The 19,742-nt window shown below is 44.3% G+C and overlaps 1 protein-coding gene across 2 annotated transcripts; it reads left to right on the top strand.

Moving 5' to 3' along the window:
- The first annotated feature begins 1,469 nt into the window (after nt 1–1,469).
- NKIRAS1 (NFKB inhibitor interacting Ras like 1) lies at nt 1,470–18,492 on the top strand. Of its 2 annotated transcripts, XM_044295266.1 has the most exons (4): nt 1,470–1,486; nt 4,159–4,256; nt 15,688–15,929; nt 18,250–18,492. In XM_044295266.1, the coding sequence occupies exons 2-4, from the start codon at nt 4,163–4,165 to the stop codon at nt 18,490–18,492; spliced, it is 579 nt and encodes a 192-aa protein (XP_044151201.1). In that variant the 5' UTR covers nt 1,470–1,486; nt 4,159–4,162. The 2 variants fall into 2 exon arrangements, with proteins under 2 accessions (XP_044151201.1, XP_044151200.1); XM_044295265.1 differs by lacking the exon at nt 1,470–1,486 and having other exon boundaries at nt 4,146–4,256.
- Nucleotides 18,493–19,742: the final 1,250 nt, after the last annotated feature.

The following is a 19,742-nucleotide window of genomic DNA, read 5'->3' as shown; positions in this document are numbered from 1 at the left end:
TCGTTCACAGGTCAGTGTTACACGGACGTGTGCTGTACGCGCTCTCCACCGACAGCACATGGGCCCATTCATTTTAATGTGTGTATTCACACATCAGTGTTTCAGCACGGTCCTGTGCACGGATGCATACTCTATTTTGTCTGTGTTCACCGATCCATCACGCCCATTATAGTCTATGGGTCTGTGAAAACCATGGATGCAATCTGTGTTTCATGGATTATTAGGAAGAGATGCTTTGAAAATTATTTTTCAGCTGTTCATAGTCAGTGAAACACGGATAACATACGGACAGCAAGAAACAGAGACATGGATCCATCACGGACATCACTGACCACCTTTTCACTGATTTAAGCACGGACACGAGCGTGTGAAAGGGGCTTTACTGATCTAAACAGAGTGTGGGTTTGTTCTGGGTGATTATGAGTTAAACGCACTTGTGCTCATTATTGCATACCAGCTCATAAACCAAGAAAAGCGAAGTTCACAAATCTTCACATCAACCAGACTTTTAAAGGTAATAGGTTTAATTTATTTTTAACCTATTTTAGTAAAAAAAAATAGTCACAAGTCCCTTTTTTTTTTTTTCATGGTCCGTTCCACAGTTTTTAGTTGATGGCTTGTTTCAAGCTGTGTTCGGTAGCTAGGTGTAAATGTTGGCAAAAACTGACTGGTGTCGTTTTCTCCCCAGATGCACGGACTTCCATAGATGTGCCTAATTAGACAAATCTTATGGCAGCACAAGGGGGGGGGAAACTGACTAAGATCGGCATAAAAAGCCGTCTTAGTAAATGTGCCCCATGAACTAATTGTGGAGTTTTTATTTACCCATAGGGGTTATGTACTAACATTTTATGCCAGTTTTCCTTTCCACCAGTTTTGATAAATCTTCCCCAGTGTGTAAGGGATCCCTTAGGCCACATGCACATGATGGTTTATTTTATGTGAATTTTTATGTACATAATGCCAGTTTTTGGTGTAAAAATGTTGCACAACCCCCTTTTTTGTTACTTTTTGAACATTTTTTTTGCACTGTGTTCAACATATAGGAGTGTCAAGAGTGTGGCGGGGGCGTGCTGGGCCGGGGCTTCGGCCCCGACAAGTTTACCAACACTTACATCTGGAAACAAGTATACATGTTGGCAAAAAACTACTGCAGCCAGGGTCTGGCCTGGCTTTTCCTGACAGGCGTACGGACTACTGAAGGTGCACGCCTCATGATAAATTAGGTGCATTTTCCACCAGCAAAGCCAAGGGGGAGTAAAACCTCTGTGTATAAAGCCGATCTTTGTAAATGACCCCCCAAACAATTGATGTGCTTTCAGAATCTGCACTGCGGGTCAATTTATGCGCGTCACCGTGTAGATGTGATTTTGCTTTTATTATCCAGTTAGCTGGTACAAAAATATGCGCAGCAAATCCGCACATAATATTATGCAACGCATCCAGGTAACAACATTGGGGCACATTTACGAAGACTGTTTTTTTTTTAAGCCGTTCTTAGTTTCCCACTTGTGCTGCCGTAAGATTTGCCTAATTTATGATGAGGCATGCGCCTCATCATAAATTAGGCGCATCTGTGGCAGTCTATGCACCTGGCGTAAAAACTAGTCGTTTTTTGGTAACATTTGCTCCTGTTTCCAAGCTTAAATTTTAGTAGATTTGCCAGGGCTGGATTCCCGGGCCCGGCACACCCACACTGCTCTTCTGTCCTGCCCAACTGGCAGACACAGCGTAAAACCAGCTGTGCGACTAAATATTGTTGCATGACCAGTTAAAAAAGGAGACTTGCGACTATTTTTAATGTACCCCATTATCATTGTGGTCATGATTTTGCTGCCGCTATGTTTGGTCACAAGCACATGTAATGTTGGTGAATAGACATTATAAATTCACACTATTCTCCTGCTGTAATTTCAGAGCTGACCTTTTACTTTGATTTGGTTAAACGAATCAAACGCACACGGCTATCCTGTCTAGATATATTGAGGGTCAGTTACTAATGCAAAATTTGCGGTAAAAAAAATAAAATAAAAAAAGCGCCCATTTAGCGACCTTTTAATGCCTGTGCCACAGGCTATCGGCCCCGGCATATTCACTTACATATATGCCAGTTTAGAGGTAAAAGATGCCAGGCAGTGGGGTAGATTTTCAGTCCATGTGCATGGATGCACCTTATTTATGATGAGGCATGTGTCTTGTAAGTGACCCCCTTTATCCTTAGGTCTTTTTCTCACAGCAGTATTTAGTTCAGTATGTGTAACAGTGTAAGCGAAAACCAGGGGTGGAATCTACAGAGAACAACTATTATGGAAAGTTTTGTAATTATTATTAATGTTTTTGGCTCCTCTCAGATGAGCGAGTTCCACACTCCTGACTCGCAGCATCTCCAGTCCTGACCTCCCAGCACTGCCGTAGTCGCATAGCATTATATAGATTTTTGCTATATAACCCTTAGGCCTCTTTTACACGAGCGTTTTTATCGCGCGGGTGCAATGCGTTTTGCACACGTGTGATAAAAAACTGAATGTGGTACCCAGACCCGAACTGAAGTTCAGGTTTGGGTTCAAGTTGTGTAGATTGTATTATTTTCCCCTATAACATGGTTGTAAGGGAAAATAATAGCATTCTGAATACAGACTGCATAGTACAATAGCGCTGGAGGGGTTAAAAATTTTTTTTTTACTCCCCTTAATCCACTTGTTCGCGCAGCGCGGCTTCTCTTCTGTCTTCTTTCTTCAGGACCTGGGTAAAGGACCTGTGGTGAAGTCACTGCGCTCATCACGTGATCCATCACCATGGTGATGGATCATGTGACGGACCATATGATGAGCGCAGTGACGTCATCAAAGGTCCTATTCCTCAAAGAAGAAGACAGAAGAGATGCCGGGCTGCGCGAACAAGTGGATTAAGGTGAGTTAAATTATTTTTTATTAACCCCTCCAGCACTATTGTACTATGCATTCTGTATTCAGAATGCTATTATTTTCCCTTATAACCATGTTATAAGGGAAAATAATAAAGATCGGGTCCCCATCCCGATCGTCTCCTAGCAACCGTGCGTGAAAATCGCACCGCATCCGCACTTGCTTGCGATTTTCACGCAGACCCATTCACTTCTATGGGGCCTGTGTTGCGTAAAAAACGCACAAAATAGAGCTTGCTGCGATTTTTCACGCAACGCACAAGTGATGCGTGAAAATCACAGCTCATGTGCACAGCCCCATAGAAATGAATGGGTCTGGATTCAGTGCGGGTGCAATGCCCGTATGAAAGGGGCCTTGCAGTTATCGGTGGCAATTAAAGCCAGTAGTAAGGCTCTGCTCACATTTACTTTTCAGTTCCATTGTTCTACTCTATCATCGCGTGAAAGGGGCCTTAGAGTTCTGGAATATATTGGATAACACTGACGCAATGCTGTTGGTGTTATTTAATACATTCCAGAACTGTAAGGGTTACATAGCATCATAAATCAATATAATGCTATGTGACTACGGCAGTGCTGGAAGGTCAGCATGGGAGTTGCTGCATACTCGTGCTGTGAGTCCGGAGTGTGGAACTCGCTCGTCTGAAGGGGTCTTTGAGCTACTCCTAGTTTAGTTTTGGCTTTACTGATGCAGAATACTAACTGATGCACACAGGTGTGAACATGGCCTTGGCTACTTTCAGATGGGCCACGATACACCCTCTGTGTGACAGGCGCTTTTTCTGCACCCACTGCTGCTCGACTGACCCAGACTCGCTGCATCATTGTGACCGTGGCTCTGCAGTACTCCCCTCTTCATTTGAGTACAGGACATTGGACTTGAGGTTAGGCTGGAATTCGCAGCATCATAGGTCACTATGATGCAGTGATTTAGCCTCAGACAGTCTGGGAAATGTGGCCGTCATATGTAGGACCATGCTCGCTTGGATCCTAATTAAAGTGCTGTAGAATTCTGTACGTCTGTGTTTAAACCATACTCAATCACATGCTGTATTACAGAGGTATTCTTCTCCTTCTTCCTTCTAGGGGGTGAGTAAAATGCCTCCTCAGGCCTCTGGTATATAGGCCTTTTGGGGCCAGCATTAGAGTCAGTGGCATTTTAAAATCATGTAAGTACATTTCCCGTCCCTGCTGTAAATAATGTTCATTCCTTTTACATCCAGAACTACCTGATGCATAATGGGGAAAGGAAGTCGAGTAGTTGTTTGTGGAGTGGCAGCAGTTGGTAAAACCGCCATACTGGAGCAGGTGCTGTATGGAAACCACATAGTTGGTAAGTTTATATATTTCACAGGCCATAGCTAATCAATGTCTGTTAAAGGGCATCTGTCAGCAGACTTGTACCTATGACACTGGCTGACCTGTTCCATGTGCGCTTGGCAGCTGAAGGCATTCTGTGTTGGTCCCATGTTCATATGTGTCTGCGTTGCTGAGAAAAATGAAGCTTTAATATATGCAAATGAGCCTCTAAAAGCAACGGGGGCGTTGCCGTTACACCTAGAGGCTCTGCTCTCTCTGCAACTACTCCACTTTAAATGACAGGGCCAGGCATGACGATCATAACACTGCCTGCTCCTGTCAATCAAAGTGCAGGGAGGGGGTGGCAGTTGCAGAGAGAGCAGAGCACCAAGGAGTAACGACAGCACCCTTGATGCTCCTAGAGGCTCATTTGCATATATAAAAACATATGTGCTTGCATTGCTGAGAAAAAATATGAACATGGGACCAACACAGATGCCTTCAGCTGCCAAGCGCACATGTAAAAGGTCAGCCGGTGTCATAGGTACAAATCTGCTGACAGATGCCCTTTATCACGTAGAGAAAATTAATACAAGCCCCTTACTAATGTATTGTGATTGTCCATATTGCTTCCTCTGCTGGCTGGATTCATTTTTCCATCACATTATACACTGCTCGTTTCCATGGTTACGAGTACAGCATTATAGTGTTCATTCATGTGCTCCGTACAGCATTACAATGTATGGGCTTCTCTGAGGCAATTCTTCTGCGTTCACATCACGTTTTTCCCATACGTTTAATGTACACAAAAAACGTATACATTAAAAGGATGCCTCAGACTGATAGCATACAGTGGCATCCATTCACCATAGAGTTCCATTGTAAACAAAAAAAATAATTACAGGACTGTGCAGGATACAAGAACGTGGTGTGCTGCGTTTTTGTATCCTTTTTTTTGTAAAGTACCGTATACATCTAACAGAGGCATAAAACGTGATGTGAAGCCACCCTTATCGCCAGCAGTAACACAAAACTTGTATAGTCTCGATCCTGTGTCGTTACAGTTAGTTTCTGTGCATACATTAATGTTTCAAAATCGGATTCGGATTTTGAAACATTAATGTATACGCAGAAATTAACTGTAACGGCCCAGGCATGAGACTAAGCAAGTCTCATGTTACTGGTGGCGATAAGATTGCCTCAGCAGAGCCCATACATTGTAATGCTGTAAGGAGCACATATTATGCACTGTCCGAACCCAATTTGTTCCTAAACTTAGTAACATAGTAACATAGTACCTTATGTACTATGTTACTATGTTACTAAGTTTAGGAACAAATTGGGTTCGGACAGAGCAGTCTGAACCTGCTTCGCTCAACACTAGTTACGACCACCCTGCAATCCAGCAGCGGTGGCCATGCTTTGGATCCACACTTGACAGAAATAAAAAATAACGGTACATATTTTCCAACAAAATCTCTAGTGCACCCTCAGGATTGGGCCACTTAAGGCCTTAACCACCTCCCGTCCACACGTTGACTATAAATGTCCGGGAGGTGGTTCTCTATCTCTGAATGGATGTTTCTGAACGTCCATTCTGAGATCGCAACTGCACGCTAATCGTGCAGCTGCAGATCGGGTTGCCCTCTGTCAGTGACAGCAGGGCAACCCTTAGAGAAGGCAGGGACAGTTCCCAAGTGTCCCTGCCTTCTAGATTGCTCTATACCAGGGTTTCTCAACTCCGGTCCTCGGGACCCACCTACCAGTCATGTTTTCAGGATTTCCTTAGTATTGAGCAGGTGATATAATTAGTGTCCATGCATCAGGACTTACCACAGGTATTCATTCTGTGGGATATTCTCATATCCAGACTGGTAGGTGGGTCCCGAGGACCAGAGTTGAGAAACCCTGCTCTATACACAGCGCTCATCGAGTGCTGTGTATACAGAGCAGGAAGCGCTATGTGCTTCCTGTTCCAGCCCGGTGGTCATGTGACCGCCGGACTCGGGTGAGTGCAGGAGCTGTCGGGTCAGCCCTGGACTGAGGCTGTACAACACTGTATGCTGCTGTACAGCCTCTCTGGGGGGTGTATTTCCCTTGTAACTGGGGCTACTATGTCAGCCCCAGTTACAGGAGAAATCAATAGTGTAAAATCAAAAGTGTAAAATAAAAAATAGTGTTAAAATAAAAATAAAAGTTTCATATGTAAAAAAAAAACTAAATAATAATAATAATAAATCCCAAGTAAGGAATAAAAAAAAAATGTAAAATTAGAAAAAATTAAATAAAATACATATTTGGTATTGCCGCGTTTGTGACGGTTGGCTCTATAAATATCACATGATCTACCCAGTCCAATAAACACCATAAAAAATAAAAACTGTGTAAAAAAAAAAAAAAAAAAAAAAATAAAGCCATTTTTGTCACCTTACATCACAAAAAGTGCAACACCAAGTGATCAAAAAGGGTGTATGTCCCACAAAATGGTACCAATAAAACAGTCACCTTATCCCCTAGTTTCCAAAATGGGCTCACCTTTTTTGGAGTTTCTACTGTAAGGGTGCATCATGGGGGCTTCAAATGGGACATGGCATCTGAAAACCAGTTTAGCAAAATCTGCCTTCCAAAAACCATGTGGCGCGCCCTGCCGTGTGCCCATACAGCAGTTTATGACCACATGTGGGGTGTTTCTGTAAACCGCAGAATCTGGGTAATAAATATTAAGTTTTGTTTGGCTGTTAACCCTCGATGTGTTAAAGAAGAAATTGGAATAAAATGGACAATCTGCCATTTTCCTTTAATTCTTGTGGAACGCCTAAAGGGTTAACAAAGTTTGTAAAATCAGTTTTAAGTAATTTGAGGGGTGTAGTTTCTACAATGGGGTCATTCATGGGGGTATCCACTATGTAGGCCCCACAAAGTGACTTCAGACCTGAATTGGTCCTTAGAAAATGGGTTTAGGCAATTTTAAGAATTGCTTCTAAAATTCTAAGCCTTCTAACGTCCTAAAAAAATTAAATTACATTTCCAAAATGATGCCAACATAAAGTAGACATATGGAGAATGTTAAAAAGGACCTTTCACTAGTTTAAAAACTAAAACCTAACTATATCTGTGGGCAGAGCGGCGCCCAGGGGTCCCCCTGCACTTACTAGTATGTCTGGGCGCCGCTCTGTTCGCCCGGTATAGGCTCCGGTGTCTGCAGCTCCCTCTGTTGTACTGGGCAGAGTTTTTGTATTAGGGCGCCCAGACATACTAGTAAGTGCAGGGGGACCCCTGGGGGCCGCTCTGCCCACAGATATAGTTCGTTTTTAAACTAGTGAAAGGTCCTCTTTAAGTAATAAATATTTTATGAGGTATCCCTTTCTGTTTTAAAAGAGAAATAGAAATTGCAAATTTTTCTAAATTTTGGGTAAATTTGGGATTTTTTTCATAAATAACAGTGAAATATATTGACCCAAATGTATGACTATCATGAAGTACAATGTGTCACGAGAAAACAGTCTCTGAATGGCCTGGATAAGTAAAAGTGTTCCAAAGTTATTACCACATAAAGTGAGTTATGTCAGATTTTCAAAATTAGGCCTGGTCAGGAAGGGGTCAAATGGCCTGGATGTGAAGTGGTAAAAGTGGTTGTCCAGTGTCTTCCAACTGTTGCTTAAATATTCTAATGTCCTGCGATTGCACATTTACTAATATACTTTCATTATCTGTAGTGCTATCTCAAGTCCCTTGTATGTAGTCATCCCATTCTCTGATACTTTCTGTGATGTCGCATTCATTGCCTTTTCTTCTGCATCCTCTCGGTTCCTCCTGGTCCTGGCTTTGTCCATGTCCATCTAAAACTTATAGGTGGGGAATCGTCAGATCTCCTGCATTTTCAAGCGCTTGCACAGACAAACTTGTGGAGGATATGTCTACAGTGCAGGCACCAGAGAGTGCAGGAGATCTGAGGATGACCATTATTGCCCACCCATGAATTTTAGATGGACGGGATGCAGGGAGGAACAGGAGGAACCCAGAGGAAGCAGAAGCAAGATGAACGCGACATCACAGGAAGTATCAGAGAGGACTACAGACGTAGGTTGTGACTGGACTCCAGAACTGGAGAGAACAGTGATACAAGTAATAAAAGTATATTGGTAAATGAGCGATTTCACCACCTTCTAGTATGCAAGCAATGGTTGACCCTGGACAACGCCTTTAAGGCTATGATCACGCTAACGGCTTTAGAGGAGAAAAATCTGACATGAATTCTAAGTGACATCCACAGATTTCCGTTGTGTATTTGCCATCTTTCCGTGGATAGGAAGCGTCAATTTTGACGTAAATTTGTTTTCCCTTAGTCCTAACAGCAGCACAAGTGGGGTATTTGCCCCTGTGAAACTGGTCAGGACAGGCGGAATTTTTAATGAACAAAAATTTCTGCCTAAGTATCCTAATTAGTAATTAACTAATTAAGCCCCTACCCCATATAAATCGGCCCCAACTGGACGGGGTTGCTTTATAACAAGTAAATGACAATAAATCATACAAGGGGAGGGAAATTTGTGTGCTGCTGTTAGGACTAAGGGAAAACAAATTTACGTCAAAATTGACGCTTCCCTTTCGTCCCAACCAGCAGCACAAGTGGGGAAGTAGCAAGAACCTCACCCAAATTGGGAGGGCTCCCTACTCCCCTCTCAGGAGAGGGCGGCACTTAAAACGGATTGTCCAAAGGCCATTCCCTCCGCCTGTCTAGTCTCTAGACGATAATGCGAGATGAAGGTGTTCAGAGAACTCCAAGAAGCGGCTGCACAAATCTGATCTAAGGGGATCAGTTTCTTCTCTGCATAAGAGGTGGATACAGCCCTGGTAGAATGGGCGGAGACGAAAGAAGGAGGAGTCAAATCTTGGGACAGAAAGGCCAGACGGATTGCTTCTTTAATCCACCTGCTCAGAGTGGGTTTTGAGGCCTTCAGACCCCTGTTTTTCCCTGCATAGGTCAGAAGGAGGTTTTCCGATCTTCTAAATTTGCTTGTTCTGTCCAAATATATTCTAAGACCTCTTGAGATGTCCAATGTACGGAGCCTTTCCTCCTCGGGAGAAGTTGCAGCCGGTGAAAAAGTGGGCAGACATATCGTCTGATTGATATTAGAAAAAGTAGGAACCTTTGGTAAAAAGGTTGGTAAAAACCTTAACAGGACCTTGTCCTGAAGGATCTTTAAATAGGGCTCAGAAGCCCCCAGAGCCTGAAGTTCCCCAACTCTCTTAGCTCATGTGATAGCTAGTAAGAATGTGATCTTTAGGGATAGGAACCTCAAGTCCACCTCATTCAAAGGCTCAAAAGGGGGGACACATAACCCTTTTAGAACCACCGTTAAGTCCCACTGTGGGATTGGTCTCAGGATTCTGGGTTTAAGTCTTTCGGCTCCCTTCAGGAACCTCTTGATTAGGGGGTCCTGAGAAATCGGTCTGCTAAGGCATGCCGATAAGGCAGAGACGTGAGCTCTGAGAGTAGATGGGCTTAGACCCTTGTCTAGACCATCCTGGAGGAATTGTAGAATAGCGGAGAGAGGAGGGTCTGAGGCAACTACCTCTCTGTTATTACACCATTGCAGGAATATTCTGTAGATTCTAGAATACTTCCTGCTTGTAGATTCCGCTCTGGAGTGAGAAATTATTCCCAGGACCTCCACAGATAACCCTCTAGCTTCTAGAAGGGACCTGTCAATCTCCAGGCTGTCAGATTGAGCCTCCTCAGATCTAGACAGGGACCTGTGTCCTGATACACAAGGTCCTGTATTAGGGCAAGTCTCCAATAATTGCCCTGACTCATCTTCATGAGCTGGGTGAACCAAGACCTCTTTGGCCAGAATGGCATGATGGCAATCACCGAGGTCTGGTCTTGCTTGATCTTCATCAATACCCTCGGTATCATGGAAATTGGAGGGAAGATGTATGCCAGCCTGAACCTCCACGTTATGGACAGAGCGTCTATCGCTACCGGGTTGTCCTCCCTGTAAAGGGAACAGAACCTGCTCACCTTGGCGTTCAATCGGGTAGCCATCAGGTCGATTTCCGGGGTGCCCCACCGCTGGACAATCATAGAGAAGATGCTCTTGTTCAGGGACCATTCCCCTGGAACTGGTAGACCCCGACTCAGGCGATCTGCCACTATATTGAGATCCCCTTTGATATGGACTGCCATTAGGTGGGATAGGTTGATCTCTGCCCAAGAGAGAATAGAACCCACCTCCCTCAGGAGGGTTAGGGATTTCGTCCCTCCCTGTCTGTTTAGGTAAGCGACCACAGTAGTGTTGTCTGTCCGGACTCTCACCGCCTGACCGCGGATGAGAGGAGCAAAATGAAGGAGGGCTAGTTTGACCGCTCTCAGCTCTCTCCAGTTGGATGAGAGGATTTTCTCCTGGGGATTCCAGGTACCTTGTACTGGGTTGTCCTCCAGATGGGCGCCCCAGCCCAGCAGAGAAGCGTCCGTGGTCAATGTGACCCAACGAGGTTGGATCAGAGACCTCCCATCCTTTAGGTTCTTCCACCACTTGAGCGAAGAACGGACTTCTACCGACAGGGAGTGCATTCTGTCTAGGTCTTTGGGCTTGCGACTCCAAGCTGCTAAGACCTCCTCCTGAAGAGGGCGTAAGTGCCATAAGGCCCAAGGAACTGCCTCTGCAGATGCTGACATGTGGCCTAACATCCTCATAAGAACCCTTATGGAGACTCGTCTGGGTGGTATAAGAGACTGTGCGGCCTTTATTACTCTGTTCCTCCTCTGTGGGGACAGGTATAGGGTCATCAGTTGTGAATCGATCACAAACCCCAAGAACGTTCTCGTGGTTGACGGGACTAAGTGCGACTTGTCCCAATTTATCAACCAACCCAGATGCTGGAGAATCTGGAGAGCTTGTTGAAGCTGACTCTGCAGGACGTCTGCGTTTGCGGCTTTTAAAAGCCAATCGTCCAGGTACGGTACGACCTCTAGCCCAAGAAGTCTTAAATGGGCGACCACGGGAGCCACTACCTTTTGTGAAGGTGTGCGGAGCTGAGGATATGCCGAAGGGCAATACAGCAAACTGGTAGTGCTTCACTACCCCTTGCAAGACCACAGCAACTCTGAGATATTTCCTGTGTGCCGGTCAGATGGGAACATGAAGGTAAGCATCCTTCAGGTCTATGGTTACCATCATATCTCCTGGGTTCAGGATGTTTAATACAGAACGAATGGTTTCCATCCGGAAACGCTTCTTCCTGATGAAGCGATTTAAGTAACGTAAATCGATGATCATCCGCCAGTCTCCTGATGGTTTTGGTACCAGAAAGATGGGAGAATAAACCCCCTGCCGCCATTCGCGAGGAGGAACCTCCTCTAATGCTCCTTTCTGTATATACTGGAGAACTGAGTCTTCCAGGGATAACTGTTTGTCGGGTGCTAAAGTCCTTGTTAGGATGAACTTGTCCCGAGGAAGGGAAATTAAATCTATTGTGTACCCTGACGCGATCACTTGTAGCACCCAAGGGTCTGGAATTTTTTGCATCCAAAATTTTTTGAATAGACTCAAACGTCCACCGACTGGGGAACTGAACACTGGTCCTTCCTCTGGGACATCGGGGGGAGGGGGAGGGGGATTGACGGGTTGTGGAGAGTCATAGATCAGCCCTGCGGTTTCCACGACCGCGACCCCTACCTCCTCTTACTATTTTCAGAATGCCTCTGGGTTCTGTCTCCCCCCTGAAATCTTCCTCCTCCTCTACCCCTTCCTCAACCCCGAAAGGACTGCTGGGGGAGGGATTTACCCTTCTTGTCCGCTAGGTTCTCCATGAGAGAATCTAACTCAGAACCGAATAATCTACCTGGTTCATAGGGAAAGCAAAGGTTAAATTTGGACGTGTTGTCCGCCGCCCATGGTTTTAACCAGAGTGGGCGCCTACTGGCTGAGGAAAGCGCCATAGACTTGGCCGCTAATTTTAATTGTTGTTGGGAGGAATCTGTTAGGAAATCGATCCCCAGTAAGAGGGTTTTGAATTGGTCCAGGATGTCGTCCCGGGCAACCCCAGAATCTAAGTCTGATTGGATTCTGAGAGTGCGTGCACGGATAAATTCCGATACCTCAGAGCACGCTATAGCAACCGAGGCAGAGGCGGAGGCAGCCGAGTAGTTGCGTCTAAGTGTGCACTCTGCTCGTCTGTCTAGGGGGTCCTTTAGGTTGCTGCCATCGTCTGAGGGGACTAGGGTTCTCTTGGAGAGCTTTGATATGGCCATATCCACCTTTGGAGATGGAACCCAAACTAAGGAATCCCATCCTGAAGAGGGAACATTAGTTTAAATCTCTTTGTTAACCCTGGCCCCTTCTCCGGGTGTTTCCACTCGGTTGCCATTAATTTCTTTAAAGACTCGTCCACTTTAAAGGCCCTTGGCCCCCTAGAGGTGGACTGTGGAGCTTCCCCTTGCTCAACATCATGGTCCCTCGACCTGATGGAGCGTAACAGTCTTTGCGTTTTTTCGGCCGGAAAGAGGAAGGCCGAACTTTCTTCCTCAGAGGAAGAATTGTCCTCAATGGAGACAACGTCTTCAGACATGGGAACAGGACCAGGAGAAGCCTGTCTGGGCCTCTTGTTAGAGACTGCTCCCTTGATCTCGGCAATGGACGTATCCATGAACTGTTTCATCTATGAGAACATATCCACCACCGTTGGTTCTGGGTCCGCTGGTCTGGGACGGCAGCCTGGGCATCGGTGGAATTCGTATGAATCCGGTAATGGGGTGCTGGAGCAGGCGAGATGCTTCTGCTTCTGGGTGGATTTGCCTAAGACACAGACAACAGAATAAGAATTTGGACCCAAAACGGTACAAAAAAAGGGAGAGTAGTACCTTACCGTGAGGTGGCGATGCCATCTTAGAAGAAAGCAAGGTGACTTCAAGGAAAACTTCCTGAGCGCAGGAGTAACCAACAGCAGAAGTCAGTTGAGCTCAGAAAACTGAGAGCAACATTGACCTGCCTCACACAGGTGCCTTAAATAGCACAAGGGGTGGATTCCCGGGTTAAAAGGTACAATTTTAATAAATATAACATAACCTTCCTAATTCCCCCCTTTTAGGTGCCCCAGCAAAACTGAGGCACGAACTTAAGGTGTATTTTGAACATGGAAAGCGCTGAACACAGCGCTGGAAGTCGGAGCCGCGGACCGGAAGTGACGACAATGACGCACTTCCGGTACTCGCGAGATGCCGGAGGAGCGAAGCGACTGCTTCAGTGGCACACGAGGAGGGAGGCAGGAAGCCAAACCGCCGCCATCTCCCCCCTGCATCTGATATGACTGTAACACAGATGGGCTCCGAAGTGATCCACCGGAGGCACGCTCCCACAGGTAGGAGAGGGCAGGTCAGGATACCTAGGAAAAAGAAAAAGGCAGAATTAAAGATTATAATAACCATATGATAATTCTATGGCTAACAATGGGAGACTCCAGTAAGGAGTCTAGCCTGTCCTGGAGTCCACAGGACAATAAAAAAGCAACCCCGTCCAGTTGGGGCCGATTTATATGGGGTAGGGGCTTAATTAGTTAATTACTAATTAGGATACTTAGGCAGAAATTTTTGTTCATTAAAAATTCTGCCTGTCCTGACCAGTTTCACAGGGGCAAATACCCCACTTGTGCTGCTGGTTGGGATGAAAGGGAAATAATAAAGCCCCATGCACACTTATTGCTATCAGTATTCTAGTGGATTCGTTGCTGCAGCTTTGTCAAAGGAGACCAGCGGAGGAAGGTGTTGGAGATGTGAACGAGGAGTAGGTGTTTTTTATTTTTTACTTTAATCTGTATCCAGTTTATTTGCAGATTTTGGAAAAGCAAAGAAACCCTTTATAGCTCTCCATATAATGACTAGTTCTGCGTAATGCCTAGAACAGGTCCAAGCTCATGGGTCTGCACTGATGTTATATTTCTTTATGGATTTGGATAGAATTCCCCTTTAACAAGTTGCAGTTAGTGGCGTGGTGGTTTCACACCTTTGTTTGGGCAGATTTAAAGCCAAACTAGAAGTGAATCCAACTGTATGGAAAATCCTTCCTTTATACTTCCCATTCCTGTTGAATCCAGTCTCAAAACGGTGGCTTTTTTCACACTAGGCTACTTTCACACTAGCGTTAAAGTTTTCCGGTAATGAGTTCCGTCCTAGGGGCTCAATCCCGGAAAAAAACGCTTCAGTTTTGTCCTAATGCATTCTGAATGGAAAGCAATCGGTTCAGTCGCTTTTGCGGTATTTGGCCAGAGAAAATACCGCAGCATGCTTTGGTATTTTCTCTGGCCAAAATTCCGGAACACTTGCCGGAATGCCAGATCCGGCATTATTTTCCATTGAAATGTATTAATGCCTGATCTGGTACCCAGTGTTCTGGAAAAACGGATCCGGTTTTCCTGTCTGCGCATGTGGAGACCTTTAAGAATGTGGAAAAAAATTAATACCGGATCTGTTTTTCTGGATGACACTGGAGACACGGATCCGGTATTTCAGTGCATTTGTCAAACGGATCCGGAAACAAATGCTATCCGTTTGCACACGGATTTCCGAATCCTCTAACGCTAGTGTGAAAGTACCCTAAGAGTGCCTGTACGCGATGAGGGTCACGTGTATTTTTTTTCCATGCAAATTTTTGTTTGGAAAAACCGTAACGTAATAAAGTACCAGCGAAGTGTATAAGATTAGACAAATCTGATGTACACTTCGCAAACTGACCTGCTGTACGGATTTAGAAAACTGCAGCATGTCAGTTGTTTTTTTTGGGGTTTTTTTCTGTGTGGATTTCACCCTTTTCAATGGAAGGGTGAAATCTCTGGAGAATCCACATCAAATCTGCACAAAAAAGTGTGGATTTATGTAGGTTTTTTGTGTGGTTTTGGTGCGGAATTGATTTGGATATTCTGCACATAGATCTGCCCTGTGTGCAGCCATCCTAATGGTAAAACTAACTTTGTATAATATAAAAATGCTATTCTTTGCCGTACACTACCTTTTATGTTGACCATAAACATTAGGTGCACAGGATCCTTGAGCAGTTGGCATGTTCCCGATTGACACTCCTCTGACAGTTGATACTAATAAACCCTATGGAGAAGGGAGGCAGTCTGGCTGCAAGCATTCTCTGGTGCTGCTTATCTCCAGGGAAAAGCTGTAATCAAACAAGGCAGGTCTACTGTCCACCAGGCACGGGATTTCCTAGGTTGTCTGCCAGCTTGGATCATCTGCAGCTTCTGATGGAACCTGCGGGATATTTCTGCAGCAATCCATTTTGTGAGATGGGACTTAGAAGCTGCAGCCTAAGACACAGTCCTACCTCTCTAATACAGGTACAATAAGTATCTCCAGTCACTGAGCGCAATGGGAACTTCTGCTCTGTTCATTCCATGAAGCCACTAAAAATTGATGTTTAGTTTTTTTCAAGAGAGGAATTCTTTTTGGCTTGTTGCAGGTCACAAAACTCTTGAAACCTTGGAAGATGTGTATATTGCGTCAGTGGAAACCGAGCGTGGAGTGAAGGAGCAGCTGCGCCTTTATGACACTCAGGGTCTTCAGGAAGACACAGAGCTGCCCAAGCATTACTTCTCTTTTGCCGATGGCTTTATTCTTGTCTACAGTGTGGACAGCCTGGAATCCTTCAGGAGGGTTGAACAACTTAAAAGAGACGTGGACCGCTTCCGGGACAAAAAAGAGGTAAAGTAATGCATGGCCTAAGTGGCGTACCACGGATGATTATTTTTCCATCATGTTGACTTTTATTTTTGGTCTTCAGGATCAGATGCAGTTTAGCCATTTTCATATGCATTCATTTGAAGGGGTTGTCCCATGAAAAACATTATCCATGGGGATGTGACTGCTGGGACCTCCACTGATCACAAGAACAGGGGCCTGTGTTCCTGTTTGAACGGAATGGCAGCGATGCATGCACTCGGCTATCTCCAGCAGCCCCATAGAGCTGTATAGAGTGGCAAAGTACAAGTGCTTTATTTGTTGGGCTAGCGACTTTTTTAGCATTTTATTTTTATTTTTATTGTTTTATTGGAAATAACGCGGGTTTCTTTTCATATACTTTTATACGTGAGACTCTATTGGTTACGGATACCACTGTTGGGCATCTGTTTCACATATACATCCTGGCGTGCATGTTAAACAGAGTCCATGAATGTAATGTGAGCAAAGCCTAAGCCAAAAGTAAGTCCTCCTAGCATACATTTGACAGGATTACTTCCCAGGGAGTCACCCTAGCCACTCAACTATCCCTGCACTATCCCCGTGAGAAAAACACATTACACGTTTATCATTCATCGGATACTGTATATCAGGCTTTAAAGAGTTAACAAGGTCGTCTAAGCCCATGTGTATATTTGTGCCTTTGGCAGTTACTGTATGTGCTTAAGGCCTCATGCACATGGCCGTATAGCGGCACGCAAACGGCAGGTCGGCAATCCACGGCCGCTGGCCGTGTGCATCATAGATGCGAACCCATTTACTTGAATAGGTCCGCAATTCCGGAGATGCGTAACGGAACACCGGAAGCACTACGGAGTGGTGTTTCTTTCTGTTTTTCCGCACATGTCATATTTTTTTGCGGTACGGACAGACCATGGACCCATTCAGGTTAAATGGGTCCGGCCCGCTGCACGGATGTTGCCAGTGCACTTCCCCAATGCATGAAACGGCCGCACAACGGCTGTGTGCATGAGGCCTAAAAGAGTTGTCCCACAAAAACGGTCTACAGTTTTCAAACCAGCATCTGGACCTGAATACTTTTTGTAATTGCATGTGATTAAAAATGTAGTATGGCCACTGAGTTATCCGATGAAATCCATCTGTACAGCGCCACCTGCGGTTTGCTCTTTTTCTAATTTCTGTGTCCTGCTCACTGAGATGGAAGCACATGCTCAGTTCCATTCCTCAACTGCCACCAGCTGCAGCAGAAAAGACATGCCCTCTGAAAAAGGACGTGCCCCCTGAGCTGCCAGCTTGAAATAAATCTAGCAAAACAATTGAGGCAATGAATGGGGATCCATGTGAGGTACAGAGCTGGTTCTAGCTTTGTTAGAGAGAGAGGTTGTGATGTATTAGATTATGACTTTCATTTTTTACATTATTTATGGAATCGCCCCTTTCAAAGGGGTTATATGATCCTAAAATAAAAACAAATAAAAACCATACGCCGGGCCCCCACGCTGAATATACTTACCCTGCTCCTGGTCCCACTTCTCCCCGTGCCCGGATGAAAACATAGGGGTTCAGCCAATGGTGGGTGGGGACGTAGACGAGCAAAACAGACAAGAATAGGACATGTTATATTTTTTTTGCGGGGCCTCGGAACGGAGCAACGGATGCGGACAGCACACGGAGTGCTGTCTGCATCTTTTGCGGCCCCATAAACAACGACCGTGTGCATGAGCCCTATGTTCAGTGGGGGGGGGGCTTTTTGTAGTATTGGATAACCCTTTTAGAAGCTATGTACACCTTCAGGGGCAATTTCTTTTATGATTGCATTTTACTCATTTTGGGCTAAAAATATTTTTTTCAGTTGTTTATTAACAATATTGAGCCATTCTGTCACAAAGGGTTAATTGTTTTTCTAGTTGTGTGAATCCTACTTTCACTTTGTGCCAATAACCCTTCTCTCTAAATTACTAAGGGGTCTTATTTAGGTCACATTCTTATCAGTAAGATAAAATCTGATCTATGAGTGTTTACAAGGTCAGAGAGCAGAGATAAGGAGCCCGTCAGCTCTATTTGACAGAGAGAGAGAGAAAGTTCAGATCCTGCTAATAGAGCATCTCAGTCCTGTACAGAAAAAGACCAATTGGAAAAAAAAAGAATTTTACCTTTTATGAGTACAATCCAATAATTGAAAAAAAAAAAAAAATTGCCCCCATTTTTTTTATTGCATAACCTTTTAAGGTAAAGTACCAGTGACCTATAAAACGCTGTAATGTGTACAGGAGTTCTGTTGTCTCAAAAATATGGTAACAATGTTTTTTTCTTTTTTTATAAGATTGTAATTGTTGTTTTGGGCAACAAGGTGGACCTGGCAGAATACAGACAAGTGGATACAGAAATGGCATTACTCTGGGCAAAAGGGGAGAGAGTAAAACTCTGGGAAGTCTCAGTTACAGATAGAAAGACCTTGATAGAGCCTTTCACATTGCTGGCCAGCAAACTCAATCAGCTCCAAAGCAAATCGTCCTTCCCTTTACCTGGGAGAAAAAGTAAGGGGACCCCATCATCTGACAACTGATAACTGGGGTTCAGACTGTGCTTCTTCTGTGGTCTGTTTTCTAGCGTTAGTTTGAAAGGCTTTGGTGTTTTTTCTATGATCTAAATATTTGTTCACCTGATAAGATACATTTTATATGTACTGTGCACTTCTGAGCAATCATCACATTAAATATTGTACTTGGATTGCGCACATCAGTGTCCCTTATTCCAGATGACAGTTTCCATGCCGCTATGTAGACACGGACCTGAATCTGATGCCTAAAGTTTTCCCACAATGACACTTATTCCCCATCCACAGGATAAGGGCTTGTTCACGCAAACATATGGGTTGTGTTGCCGTATTGTGGACTGCATATGCGGATCCGCAATAAAGGGATACTGTTCCGTGTGCATTCCGCATCATGGATGCGGTGTAGCTGGCCAGCTAAGACCTGTCCTAGGTTGCTGGTATAGCTTATATGTGTATACAGCTAAACCTACCAATAGCCTTAATACAGTTCCTATGTTTATGTGTTAAAGACAAAAGCAGAGTTATTTACTGTGACATCATGTTTTTGATGTCATATTACTATTATATTTTGTGTTCACAGAAGCAGAAAAGGATAATATGCCTTTTAAGATTCATTTTGTAATGTAAGGTAGACTCAAGCGACAAAGCAGAAATAACAGAAAGCATAGTGTTAATCTGTTGTTACTGGGCAGAAGTCTAGACCAATCACAGCCAGCTTCTCATACAGCAAGAGTTTTCACCAATCACAGACAGCCTGTCTGGGAATTCCCCCAGCTCCTGCTGCTACAATAATTATTCACCAGAGACAGGAGCTGAAGAGACATTCACTCCACTGAGAGCTGAGTTTTATAGGAACACGAGGCCAACAAAAACAAGTTATATAATGTTCCCATTGTTAGTATTGTGTTTAGAACTGTATACTGAACTAGATATACAGTATGTGTTTACTTACAGTTACACCAATTGCAACCATACAATTTCAAAGTACAAATACAAATTGCAAGCCACAGTTGCAAACTGTGAACTACTACAAATACCATACAAACATATTGCAATCCAAATTGCATACTACCATACCAGATCATACTTAACCAATCTGCAAATAGTCACTGCTAACTGCATACTGCAAGTGAACTATTAGTTAGACCTCAGATATACCTCTCAGAGAGATCATAAAGTGCTTAAATAACTTAAAGTGAGAGTACAGATACTGAAGAGAGAAATATATCCACCATTTTATGTTGAATGACAAGATTGAA

The sequence above is a fragment of the Bufo gargarizans genome, chromosome 5, assembly GCF_014858855.1.
Source record: "Bufo gargarizans isolate SCDJY-AF-19 chromosome 5, ASM1485885v1, whole genome shotgun sequence".
NCBI classification, from domain to species: domain Eukaryota; kingdom Metazoa; phylum Chordata; class Amphibia; order Anura; family Bufonidae; genus Bufo; species Bufo gargarizans.
The sequence above is the reverse complement of the archived record's forward strand: the minus strand, read 5'-3'. Positions and strand labels throughout refer to the sequence as shown.